Here is a 14254-nt window from a genome sequence, read left to right on the forward strand (position 1 = left end):
AAATACGGAACAGGAACGGATCGGGTCAGAACCAAGAGAGCTACGCAGTACAAAGGGTTAAGCAAAGAATAGTCAGGAGAAGCCGGGGTCAAATACCAGTAGAGTAGAGAGGTATCAGAGGAGTCCGCAAAGAGTAGTCATGTGGGAGCCGAGGTCACAATACCAGGAGGGATGCGCAGTATAGGAGGAGCAGCCAAAGGATCGTCAGGGAACAGGATCAGGTGAGTATTCAGTAGTCCAACAAATAGCCAGGAACCTAGAAATAACAGGCAACCTGTGGCCAGCAGGCTGCCTGTATTTATAGTGGGGTCTGAGGGTCATGTGACGTGGCCAGCGTAACATGACCGACAGACAGACAAGTCGAGCACCGAGTGATCAGCTCAGCGCTCAAGGCAGACCTAGGAGCAGGGAGCCTCCCAGCTGGGAACGAGGTCAAACACAGATCCTCGCTCCCGAAGCTAAGCAGCAGGTCTCCGGCTGATGGGAGACCGAGTGCGCCTTTGGCGCCCCGTGACAGGTGTAGCTTAAAGGGAATCTTTTACCACAATTTTGGACTATTATCTGCAGTAATAAATGAACAGTACTACAGATAAGGAAAGGCTTTACATTTTCAGGACTGCCGTGTATGTGCACACGAGTCCTCTCCATTATGTTAGCACAGCACAGCAGTCCTGTTGGTGTATTTCAGTGCAGCTTTGAACCCTTACAACATAGGAACAGGGGGCAGTAGGAAAATTAAAAATGATGATCTGGACTCCTTATCTGCAGTACTAGTCATGTATTACTGCAGAAAATAGTCCACAATTCTGGTGACAGATTCCCTTTAAGACCCTACAGCTTGAAAATGTAGAGTCAATATTTTTCCAGACTTGTTGAAAACTCTTTATGTTCCATCTGAATCACTTATGACTTGTTCTAAATCTCTAAATAATCTTGTTTTAGGAAGTGGCGCCACAGCGGTGGTCCAAGCAGCACTATGCAAACTCAGACAAGAGAGGGTCGCCATAAAGAGGATAAACTTAGAGAAGTGCCAGACAAGCATGGATGAGCTACTTGTAAGTATGAGTCTTCAGTAAGACTGTATCCAAAAGCATGTAGCGCATACTCTATCCTGTAACAACATCTGCATTTGCTGACCCTTCTGCTATGCTCTAGTGCAGTGTTTCCCAACCAGTGTGCCTCCAGCTGTTGCAAAACTACACCTCCCAGCATGCCTGCACAGCCAAAGGCTGTCCGGGCATGCTGGGAGGTGTAGTTTTGCAACAGCTGGAGGCACACTGGTTGGGAAATGCTGCTCTAGTGCACAGAAGCACAAGTACCATGGACGATTTATCAGATGTGGAAATTCATCTCTGTAAATCTGTGGCATAGCTATCCTATAGCAGGCCGTCTTGAGGTCCATAAGGGTATGGGACCCGGTATTGGACTATCTTCATCTGCTTGGGGTGAGACTGTAATAGCAAATAACTTCTGCCACCACTAGAGGGAGATTGTTGCATACAGATTTATACAGCGACCATTTAATTAATTACCAGTTGTATCCATATGCCATGGACTTTTCCTAGTGGTGGCCTCATGCTGGCAGAATTATATCAGTTTTAAAGGTACAAAAACAGATTAAAGGGGTTCTCCGGGAATTAGGAAAATGAAAATACTTTAAATATTACTTTAGTATAAATATGTTCCCAAATACATTTCATTAGCCATAATGGTTCATTTTGTCTAGGAAGCCATCATTAGGAGAAATAAAATGGCCGCCATCCTATTAGCACACACAAAACCTGTCCTAATCACACAGCAGGACAAGTTACTTCACAGCACTGAGGTAGATCTGCCTCATCCTCCTCTCTGCTCTGCTGGTCAGGAATTATGATCCTGAATACAGATGATAAGATCTTCAGCTGAATCTCTATAGGAATGGAGTTCATGAGGAGACATGAAGTACAGAGAGGACGGACAGGACAGACTGTGGTAATGTGAGGCTGTGGTAATGGAGACTGCATACAAGTGCTACTGCTCATTATCTACACCCCGCTATCCTCTCTGTACTTCATGTCTCCTAATGAACTCCATTCCTACAGAGATTCAGCTGAAGATCATATTAAACTGTATTCAGGATCCTAATCACTCACTAGTAAGAGAGGAAGATGGCACAGCTCTTTAACTTGTCCTCCTGTGTAATTAGGACAGGTTTTGTATGGACTAGTAGGATGGCGGCCATTTTATTTTTTCTAATGATTGTTCCCCGGACAAAATGAGCCATTATAACTAATGAAAGGTATTTTGTAATATATTTATAATTAAGTAATATTTAAGTATTTTCATTTTCTTAATTCCCATAGAACCCCTTTAATGTAATTGGTACAGATTTAGGCTACTTTCACACCCGCGTTTTGTGCGGATCCGTCATGGACGGATCTGTTCAGATAATACAACCGTCTGCATCCGTTCAGAACGGATCCGTTTCTATTATCTTTAACATAGCCAAGACGTATCCGTCTTGAACACCATTGAAAGTCAATGGAGGACGGATCCGTTTGGCTCAGTTTCGTCAGACGGACACCAAAACGCTGCAAGCAGCGTTTTGGTGTCCGTCTCCAAAGCGGAATGGAGACTGAACTGATGCAAACTGATGCATTCCGAGCGGATCCTTTTCCATTCAGAATGCATTAGAATGCAAACTGATCCGTTTTGGACCGCTTGTGACGAGCCCTGAACGGATCTCACAAACGGAAAGCCAAAACGCGATAGGGTCCCTATGATGCCTGTGTACACCCTTTCTGTAGATGTTGCTTATGGTTAACAGTCTATAGTGTCATTTATTTATATATCCTGTATAGTGTCATTTATCTTTCACTTACTATATGGTCAATGCAAGAGCTCTGTCCAGAATATGTGCAGCATGGAAGGTTCGAAATTAAATACCCTCACAAGGTCCAAAATTAAAACACCCTTCTGGGGTTCATGTCCCCACCTATCCTTCTGGATTAACTATGTAGTCCCAACTTTGCAATCTACTCCTTGATAAGTCTTCATACAGGACTGGTCTCTTTAAGGAAATGTATCACCCTGCCTAAGCTGCATTCAAGGCAACGCACCCAGGCAGACAGAATCCTACTCCGTATTTATTAGGGACAAGCACCCCGAAACAGCTGTCTACAGATGGATATCTGGTCTGGCTGTATTCCCTTGTCAAATCCCAAGGCTTGTTGAAAAGTTAGATCTTGACTCATAGGGAACCTCTTTGTATATCTGTTTCCCATGGAGCATTGCGAATAAATCTCCATACAGGGCTGGTCTCTTTAAATGCTTTTCATGTCAGCATTTTCCTTCCCCTGTTCTCAGCATCTCTGCATCCTGGCAGGATGTTTACATGCAGAACTTCCTGTTTTCATCAACTTCCTCTTAGGTTTGTTAACCAGTCCCAGCATGCTTTGCTCTGTAATGTTTAACAGAGCATGCTCTGCCTAACTGATGTGGAGAGGGTAGGTATAGGGGGCATGACTACTGCTGAGTGAATAATGCAGGAGCAAGCCCTGTGAACCATTACAGAGCAAATCATGCTGGGATTGGTTAGAAAACTCAGCAGGAAGCAGCTGAAAACAGGAAGTTCTGCATGTAAACATCTTGCCAGGATGCAGTGATCCTGAGAAGAGGGGGAGGAAAGTGCTGACATGTAAAACAGGTCTATGGGGCAAAAATACACACACGTGTGGACCCTTTGCAGACTTTGACATGGGGTGCAGGAGCTACAAGTTGCTGCTTCAGCCCTACATATATTGCCTTGTTACCCCCAGAACAGCAAGGGATGACAGGGGTTAACAGCTCTATTTAGAGAACTCAGCTTCAGCTACTTTCACACTAGCGTTAATGTTTTCCGGTATTGAGATCCGTCATAGGGTCTCAATACCGAAAAAACTGCTTCCGTTTTGTGCCCATTCATTGTCAATGGGGACAAAACGTAACTGAACAGAACGGAGTGCTCCAAAATGCATTCCGTTCCGTTCTCATACCGGAGAGTAAACGGCAGCATGCTGCGGTTTGCTTTCCGTCCTGGGATGCGGAGCAAGACGGATCCATCATGACCCACAATGCAACTTAATGGGGACGGATCCATTTTCTCTTACACAATCTGACACAATAGAAAACGGATCCGTCCCCCATTAACTTTCAATGGAGTTTATGACGGATCCATATTGGGTATGTTAAAGATACCACAACCGGATGCAGACGGTTGTATTATCAATAACGGAAGCGTTTTTGCTGAACCCTGCTGGATCCAGCAAAAACGCTAGTGTGAAAGTAAAAGTTGTTAAATAAGTAATACTGCATTTTATGGGTTGAAAAGACACGTCCCCTGGCTTTATTCAATTACACAGCGAGGGGCACATCGGAGGTGGCCGCAGAATGCAAAGGAAGCTATACTGAAGCAGATTATAACTCCCAAGTCCTTTCAAATAGACATGTCTCGTCCTGCATGGCCGATTGCAGGTCAGCCGTTCTCAGGCATGCTTACGGAAATCATTTCTTCTAAATAAAATAGCTAAAGGGGAAATTCATTAACATCACATAAAATTAAGTCAAACGAGAGATTAGGTGCTGGAAAATTCCAGACAGAAGGCATTATATCTGTTTAATCTGGCAGTTTTGAGCGTGTCAGAATCAGATTTAGTGCTTCGCTCTCAGGCCCGGCAGTGGGAGCTCTTTGGTTTCCTACTATGGAGCTGTATGCACTCAGTGTGCTGCCATATAGTTCAGCCGTACAGTGCCATATACCGAACTATACAGTAAGAATAACTCCATAGTGGCAAATCACTCCATAATATAACATCCAATATGGTGCTTTTTGTTCTATGGAATACAAGAGGTTCGTAAAAAAGAGCAGACAGCGATAACTACTAACGTGCGGCTATATAACCAACACTCTTCTTCACTACAGCAGCCTTGGTATTGCAGTTACAGCAAGGATGGTGGCGGTAGTACTCACAATACATGGAGGCAGTCCTCGCCCTGGCTCTCCCTGGCTTCATGCAGTGAATGGAGGGCAGACACTTTGTTCCGTTAGGGGCTCCTGCCTGGTGTTGGGTGGGCTGCCCTTGATGTTGGATAGTTAGCAGGCTGCAAGGCAGGAGGGCAGATGCAGGGGCCAGCGGATGGACGGTGAAGTTAATAACCAGGCCTGTTTGGTTGCAATAAATAAAGTCTTTCTTTACTAATTGGATAATGAGAGTAGTAATTCATACAGCAACAAAGGCACAGTCCTGATGTATATCACAAAGTGGTATATTCCCAATAGCCTTGCATAGGCTGCTATGATGGTAGTAGTAGTACTCCTTTCTCTTTCTCTCTCTAAGTACACCTTGCATTCTCTCCAAGTAACCCTAGGCATGCATTCCCTTTCACACTAATTCTTTTTGCAATTCCCGGGCTGAGGGGTGCAGATCTAAGCTCTGCATAGCCAGTCCGTCTCCATGCAAGGGTTATGACCACCCTGTAGTCCAGCAGCGTTGGCCGTGCTTGCACACTATAGGAAAAAGCGCTGACCTCCCTGGTGGCCGGGACCGGGGGAGTGCACATAGGCTCTTTTTCCTATAGTGCACAAGCACGACCACTACTGCTGGATTGCAGGCTGGTCATCACCATGTATAACCGTCATAACCGTGTATTAACTTTCCCTACATGATAAATGCCATTTTCTGAAGTGAGACCACCCCTTTAAGAGCAAACTAAAACCACCCTTTTTTATTTAGCAATGTATGGGTGGTATTATTTGGGACATTGAAATGTAGTATTATATGTGGGCTCTTGGATACTCCATATTATTTGTGCAATTTATATTAGCAGTATTATCTTGGCATTGTATGGTACTATGGTTGTATCATGTGGGCTGAAATAATGAGGAAACAGTCTAAACATAAGTGGGGTGCCGACTTTCCTTATATTCCAAGGAGCAATTTGTAATCAAACAGATCCTATCGGTAGGAGACAGACAATAGAGATGGATGGATGTTCTCCATAGGTGTAGAAAGAAAGAACCCCCCCCCCCCCCCCCACAAATTTGAGCTTTTAGTTAATGGCTGTGCAGTAACAGCTGTTTCTTGCAACCCTCTCCGTCACTGAGACCATACTCTCTTTCCTTGCTGCACAGAATTTTGAAAAACTGCAGAGAACGAACCCAGACGCGGAATGACAGGGAGTGTGTGAACGTTTCGTTGTGTAAACACACATTACTGCTGGTTTACATAATACGGCGTTCCTGTATTGTTACATTTTATAATACCGCCCTATGTGAGCCTAAACAGGACAGTGTTTTACTGATATATTGGGCAATACAAATTTATTACAATTCATCTCCCTATAAGTACAAACTGTGGGTAATTATTGCTACAATGTAGCAGAATGTGCGCATGATGTGGATTGCTTTTTACTATAGATGAGTACTTAGGGCTCGTTCACATGGAGGAATTTCGGGTTGGTGTCTGCCTGCAGTGTTGCAGTTTTGCGGGCCGGCAGGAAAAAAGCCGCAGCCGCGCCAGGAAAGGACATAGCGGTGCTTGGTTTTGCAGCTCATGCCCATTGGCCTTAAGGCTTGAATGGGACTGAGCTGCAAATAGTCCATGTAATGTGATGTCAATGGCCTCTTGAGACAGTTGATTGGGGCAGTCGGACCCCCATTGACCAGAAAACTGATCCGATTTTACTTCCAGAAAGCCCTTTTTAATGCACAATCTAACCCTAGCAATCCTGTATCCTGCAGCGAGATCTGCCGGGTAATCCTCTCAACCATGAATCCCGGCTTTTGGACCCCATTCAAGGTTTTATTATGGTCTTTTAAATAAGACACCAAATCAAGGTCCACTATGTGATTGCATCCAGTATTTGTTTTGGCAGTCCGGTAATTGCTGTGACAGTACAAGGGAACGTCTCTTGGCAGGAATTCAAGTTCTCATTTCCCATCGCATTAAGCTGCAAAGGTTGGAAATTCTCACTGCTGTTTTATTGGCGATCCGAGTACGGACGAAGTCAGGTTATATCACAATAAAATGATTATAACCATGAATGAAGCTCGAAGCTAGTAACACAGAGGGAGAGACATAGCAAACTAAAACCATTCTGTATTATAAAGCAGCATATGGCGGTATTATTTGTGAATTGAATTGTAGTAACGTGCGGAAACTGCATGTATTAGGGCTTGTGCACACGAATGTTGTTTGGGTTCGCATCTGATGCGCATTTTTTGTGGCTCGGATGTGGACCCATTCACTTCAATGGGGCCACAATAGATGCGGGCAGCACACTGTCTGCTGTCCGCATCCGTTGCTCTGTTCCGTAGCCCCACAAAAAAAAAAAAATATAGAACATGAATAGGTTTTTCTATTATGGGCGGCCCGTTACGTTACGCAAATTGTGGAACACTGACGGCCGGCATCCGTGTTTTGCGGATCCGCGTCTTGCAGATCTGCAATTTGCAAGCCGCAAAACACAGGGCGGTCAGACAAGGGGGAATCCAGCAGAAATGATCAGCAGCAAAGCCCAGGTAAAACTCACAGGATGTCCACAGGTAGCAGAATACAGGAACCAGATAGAAAACTCAATAGCTGGCAGCCGGGTTATGTCGCCGGGCCTGGATTACTTAATCACCAGTTACTGAACAGCTCACAGAGCTGAAGGAAAATGAACTGCTTGCAACTGTAACTGCTTGGTGTGGCAGTAGAGTAGCAGAGTCCAGGTAGCAAGGAAGGAACAGTGGAGTGGTTGAATGGTGGTTGCAATACCACTGTGCAACTCACACATACCAGCCAATCCAGCCTCCAGGCTTTGGAAAGTATGGCCGGTGGAAAGTATGTATTGTGACAGTATGGAATGGTGTGAGTCTTATATTTAAGTGGTGCATCTACTTTATGTTCTTTATCTCTGACTAACCTTATCAATATGTCTCTTTTTCAGAAAGAAATTCAAGCCATGAGTCAGTGCAGTCACCCCAATGTCGTTACTTATTATACCTCTTTTGTGGTGAAGGAGGAGCTGTGGTTGGTTATGAAATTACTAAGTGGCGGTAATGTTATTGACTCATTTATCTTTATTGTGACTTTGGGCAACATTACTAATCTGAGAAAACTTGGACTAGACAGGCTTAGGCTACTTTCCCACCTGCGTTCGGTGCGGATCCGTCTTGTATCTGCACAGACGGATCCGCACCGATAATGCAAACGCCTGTATCCGTTCAGAACGAATCCGTTTGCATTATTCTTAAAAAAAAGAAAAGTCTAAGTCAAAACATTAAAAGTCAATGGGGGACGGATCCGTTTTCAATTGCACCATATTGTGTCTGTGAAAAACGGATCCGTCCCCATTGACTTACATTGTAAGTCGGGACGGATCCATTTGGCTCCGCATCGTCAGGCCGACACCAAAACGCTGCAAGCTGCATTTTAGTGTCCGCCTCAAAAGCGCAGCGGGGACCAAACGCAGCCAAACTGATGCATTCTGAACAGATCCTTATCCATTCAGAATGCATTGGGGCTGAACTGATCCGTTTTGGGCCGCTTGTGAGAGCCTTGAAACGGATCTCACAAGCAGATCCAGAAACGCCAGTGTGAAAGTAGCCTTAGTTTGTAGTCGAAAATTGTGGGTGACTCACGAGAATGTCCTACAGCAGATTGAGAGGCTGGAACCAAAGCTTGAAGTCCTTGGCAGTGCTACCACTTGAAGGACTATAACTGGATTTGCTAGTTTAATAACCAAAACTCTAACCCTTTAATGTGTAAACTTGATAAAGTGTCAAAAGTAAACTGGTCGGAAGACTTTGCTCAGCCAAGAACAATATTTAGTAAGCACTTTGGAGGGATTAGTTATTTTGAGGGTAGACAATGGTCTGTTGTTTTAGGGCATCGGAATGTTTTTTTTATTTTTATACCAGTCCTGTTGTAAGCTAATGTATAAACCTCATGTTTTATAATACAATTTCTAGTTCCCAGAATTGATTCTCACTCAAACTACTGTATGGTTATTATTTCACTCTTTAAAGGGGTTTTCTGGGAGTCTTATACTAATGACCAATCCTCTGGATAGGTCATCAGTATCTGATCTGTGGGGGTCTGACAACGGGACCCCCACCCATCAGCTGTTTGAGAAGGCAGTGGCACTGCAGCCTTCTCCAGCCTGACGTTCATCGGTCACATGGCCAAGGCGCAGTCAGACCCATTGTGAAGGGCGCTGAGCACAATACCACGCACAGCCGCTATACTATGTTTGGTGCTGTGCTTGGTTTGCTAAGAGAAGGCCGCGGCGCTTCTGTGAGCACCGGTGCCTTCTCAAACAGCTGATTAAGATCTATCCCGAGGATAGGTCATCAGTATTAAACTCCCAGAAAACCCCTTTAATGGATTGGATGTATCTATGAATCCTATGTATTTCAATGCAATTTAGACAGATGACAAATTACTCCCCTTTTTATTAGGAGGGAAAAAATTCTAAACTGATACATTTTCTTAAAAGTAAAGCTGGCCATTCATATTAGATAGATGTCAGCTGAACCCACAGTTTCGTTGGGACCAGTCGACCAGCTAATGTATATGGGGCCTCCCCACTCTCCTCCGAGTTAAAGAGGACCTTGCTTGGCCAAGTTGAGAATCAACGTGTATGGAAAGGTCGGGACTTGGGAGCTATAGCAGTCGGCTAAATGAGCATTCGACTGACAGCTATCTGATGTGTATGGTCAACCTAAGTGGTACTTCAACCCAAAAACTTGACTGTAGAACCTCTTGTGCTCCACGTTTTTCCTGCCTTCATTTTCTGGGATAGGAAGCTACCGTCCGCCATAGTACAGTAACTCTCATGGGTGCTAATTTATGTCCTTCCCTTTCCCTCATGGGTTGTTACTCATGGTGAGAGAGCTACTGTCCATCCCATAGTGGAAGGACTTGTTTGATTAATGAGGGTCTGTCATACTAAGACCCCAAAGCAAACAGCTGATTTTGGGAGGGGAAGTTGCAATCAGCGGAAATGCAGCAGTGTTGTGGGCATGCAGACAAAAACTGCTGCTTTTCAACCCAACATTTACAGTAGACTCTGAAAAATCTAAATTGCAACTTGGAACAAAACTGTAGAATTTCATTTAATGGTAAATATACTAATTAAACCCAAAGATCGCAAAGCTGATCCCCACAAAGAGAAGAAAAGACCCCACAGGAAATAGAGTAATTAAAAATAAGGTACTGTAAAGATGATGTAGGAGGGTCCTTGTCACGGCCATGGTTGCCTGCGGTCTTGGTGTTGTTGTCAATCACAGGTGAGGGCTATAGTATGTTGCCTCACCTGTGGTTGCCGCTGGCAACATTGTGTATGTGGCAGCAGAGCAGCCTGAGCGGTGCTAGGCAGCTTGCTGCAGTAAGCATGCGGTTGCCCCTGGCAACCTCTCTTTATAGGTGTGCCTTTTATCGGTGTGCACGGGGTGTTATATGTGTTGTGTGCACTTCCCCTTTAAGTTGTTGTTTTCCCTTCCCTGGTTAACTGTATAATGCATTCGGAAAATCTTCAAACCCTTCCACTTTTTCACATTTTGTTGCCTTGTGTTAAAAAAATAAAATAAATAACAAACGTTTAAATTTTTCCCATCATTCTGCGCTCAACACTCCATAATGACAACGTGAAAACAGAATTTAAGAAATCTTTGCTGATTTATTGAAAAAGAAAAACTAAAATCTCCCATTCACAAAAGTATTCAGACCCCTTACTCAGGACTTAGTTGAAGCACCCTTGGCAGCGATTACAGCTTCCAGTCTTCTTGGGTATGATGCCAAACAGATTGCATACCTATATCGGGGGATTTACTGCCATTGTTCTCTGCAGATCCTCTCAAGCTCTGTCAGGTTGGATGGGAATTGTCGATGGACTGCCATTTTCAGATCTCTCCAGAGATTTTTGATTGGTTGTGCCGTTCAAGGGCATTCACAGAGTTATCCCTAAAACACTACTGAGTTGTCTTGGCTGTGTGTTTAGGGTCACTGTCTTGTTGACAGATGAACCTTCGGCCCAGAGCACTGTAGATCGGATTTTCATTAAGAATATTTCTGGACTTTACTCCATTCAGCTTTCCCTCAACCCTGACCAGTCTCCCTGTCCCAGCCACTGAAAAACATCCTCCAACATGATGCTGCCACCACCATACTTTACTCTAGGGATGATATAGCGCAAGTGATGTGCAGTGCCTTGTTTACTCTAGACATGATGTTTAGAATTGAGGCCAAAAAGTTCAATCTTGGTTTTATCAGACTAGAGAATTTTGTTTCTCAGTCTGAGAGCCATTTAGGTGCTTTTTTGCAAACTCCAGGTGGGCTTTTGTGTCTTTTACTGAGAAGAGGTTTCTTTCTGGTTACTCTGCATTACTGTATTACTCATACAGCCAATGCATTTTCCAATACAGAAGTATTGGAATGCATTGTAAAGGGGATCAGACCCCCAAAAGTTGAAGTCCCAAAGTGGGACAAAAAATAAAGTGAAAAAAAAAGTTGAAAAAATAAAGTTTCCCCCCCCCCCAAAAATTAAAAGTTTCAAGTAAAAAAATAAGACATTTTCCACAAATAAAGTAAAAAAAAAATGGGTAAAAAATAGGTAGACATAGGTATCGCCGCGTCCATATCGACCGGCTCTATAAACATATCACATGACCTAACCCCTCAGATGAACACTGTAAAAAAATAAAAACTGTTCTAAAAAAAACATTTTTATGACCCCTTACATCACTAAAAGTACAACAGCAAGCGATCAAAAAGGCGTATGCCCACCAAAATAGTGCCAATCTAACTGTCACCTCATCCCTCAAAAAATGAGCCCCTACCTAAGACAATCGCCCAAAAAATAAAAAAACTATGGCTCAGAATATAGACACTAAAACATTATATTTTTTTTGTTTAAAAGAGCTGTTATTGTGTAAAACGTAAGTAAATTAAAAAAGTATACATATTAGGTATCGCCGCGTCTGTAAAAACCTGCTCTATAAAAATATCACATGACCTAACCCCTCAGATGAATGCTGTAAAAAAAAAAAAAACGGTGCAAAAAATAATTTTTTGGCACCTTACATCACTAAAAGTGTAATAGCAAGCGATCAAGAAGTCATACGCACCCCAAAATAGTGCCAATCAAACCGTCATCTCATCCCAAAAAAAATTAGCCCCTACACAAGACAGTCGCCCAAAAAATAAATAAAACTATGGCTTTCAGAATGTGGAGACTATTATTACACAACCAGATGTAGTCGGTCAGACTATAATAGGATAATGGGCTAAACCCTTAAATCAATAATAGAATTCACAATGAATGGGTAGCTTATTAGGTTTAAAACATAACATTTATTTATGTATGTAGATAAAATAATGGGCCCTACTATACTTAACGATACTTAATAGTTGCCACTAGTTACACTATTCTCCTGTAAAAAATGGGCGGAGATGGGAAGGGACCAAAAAGGGATAGTAATAGTGTAAGGAGACAGGGTGAAGGGTAGCCAGGTACCAAGGCAGAAAGACACAGTGCTGGGTCCAAAACCCTAGGTAGCCCTGTCTCTCGATATCCTCCCTCCTATCTACTCCAATATCCCTATTATCACCCTTCCTGATTGTGGACTGCCCAGCTTTGCCCGATAGCCAGAATATGGTCCTATAGATGGTATCCCTAACAGCGGGGGCAAAGGAAGGGAAAGCTGGAAAAAGAGAATGTGATAAAACAAGAACAGGTAAATTCACAGCTGATGTTGAGTCACCTGTAGTACCTGAACTAGTTAATACACAAAAAAAGTTTAAATAATCAAAGGGTCATGATGTCCCAAGAATGTACATATTCAAGTGGTCAAAGAGTCCCGACGCGTTTCCTCAGTGTTACCTGATTCGTCAGGGGACAAGATTATATCCGAAGAGCCCCTCAACTGGGCTCACTTATCCTGCAAAATAGAGGGGTCACAGAGAGCACACTAATATACTATACCCAATAAGCTTATGCAGTCTCCCTTGTAGTGGACAACTGTACAGCAGATAAAGTGTATAGGTAGGTTATTATGTGGCCTCCAACCAGCCAAACGTTGTGGTAATAAAGACCAAATTACCCTCTATTTCGCATGGCCTGTGGTGATTCCTGGTATTTAATCTCTATCCGTATGGAAAAAGAGATATAGTGTGTTCAGTATTCGATACACACTAATATCCAGGTATGAGTGTCAAAACCTGGAAAGTAAACCAGGAATAACCAGGGGTCACCAGTCTTAGCTAAACCAGATTATACTTGTCAGTAAGACTTCAATCCAAGCCTAGTAAACCAATGGTAGTATATTCATAAATGCATCATATTAGCTAGAAGTATCTATTCAATATACCTCCCAACCAATGGTAAATGCATCGCGTCAGTTGATAGTAACTATTTGATATACATTGTAGCCGATCTCCCACTAGTGATGTCACTAGCGGACGTTTAGAAATCAGTGCAACGTTGCTTATCTAATGCTTATAACAATCTGATATGCAAGCATAAGGAAATAAGCGGCTTATCTGTCCAGTTGTTGATGATAACTGTTCCCAGATAGGGATGGATGGAGGGTGTTCCCTGGCGTCCCGTGTGTAGCAGTGGCAATGAGGCCATGTTCGCGGGTCATTTAAAAAGCAGAGAAGCCCCGCCTCCATCCAACGCCCCCTCGTTATCAGGTAGCGTCATGGTCACGTGATACATCAGCTGTTCTGCCTATAGTCACGTGATTCCTTTCCTTTCTATGACGCTTAGCGTGGAGGCAGGTTCCTGCTGCCAGGCAACCAAGACGAAGCTCCGCTTTGATAGTGAAGTAGAGGTCCGTACATTTTCAGGTGGCCAAGCAAAACGCTGCCTTCACTTGTTAGGTTTCAGACGGCATATAGTCTCCACTGCGCATGCTTGAGGTGGGTGTTTTAGTGAGGTGCAGAGATGAAGTCAAAGGGCAAGTAAGCTCAACCTCTGCTTCCACCAAGATCTAAAGTATTTTCCATTGGTCCGCCTGGTCTGCAGATCACCAAATGGAATATCAGAGTTTTTCAGGTGATTCTTCAAATAACTGTCGTTGCCAATTAATTGCTTCAGCGCAACCATATTTTAAAATGCCTCTTTTAATCAGATCCCAATAAGGGGTATAGTAATCTAGCTCGGTATGTCACTCCAACAGAGTCATTTATTATTGCAGTCCCATCAACATTTTCTAGGGGTAGCTGAGGGAGTGACCGGACTATATCGCTGA

At 43.5% G+C, this 14254-nt stretch overlaps 1 protein-coding gene across 2 annotated transcripts in view; it reads left to right on the forward strand.

Annotated features, from left to right (window-relative positions):
- STK39 (serine/threonine kinase 39) overlaps positions 1-14254 on the forward strand; it is a 436712-nt gene that overhangs the window by 50240 nt on the left and 372218 nt on the right. For both annotated transcript variants that reach the window (XM_040440678.1, XM_040440679.1), the window contains exons 2-3: positions 943-1055; positions 7948-8056. In XM_040440678.1, the coding sequence (XP_040296612.1) occupies positions 943-1055; positions 7948-8056 (222 nt within the window). The remainder of the gene's footprint in view (positions 1-942; positions 1056-7947; positions 8057-14254) is intronic.

This window comes from Bufo bufo, chromosome 7, assembly GCF_905171765.1.
Source record: "Bufo bufo chromosome 7, aBufBuf1.1, whole genome shotgun sequence".
Taxonomy (NCBI): Eukaryota; Metazoa; Chordata; class Amphibia; order Anura; family Bufonidae; genus Bufo; species Bufo bufo.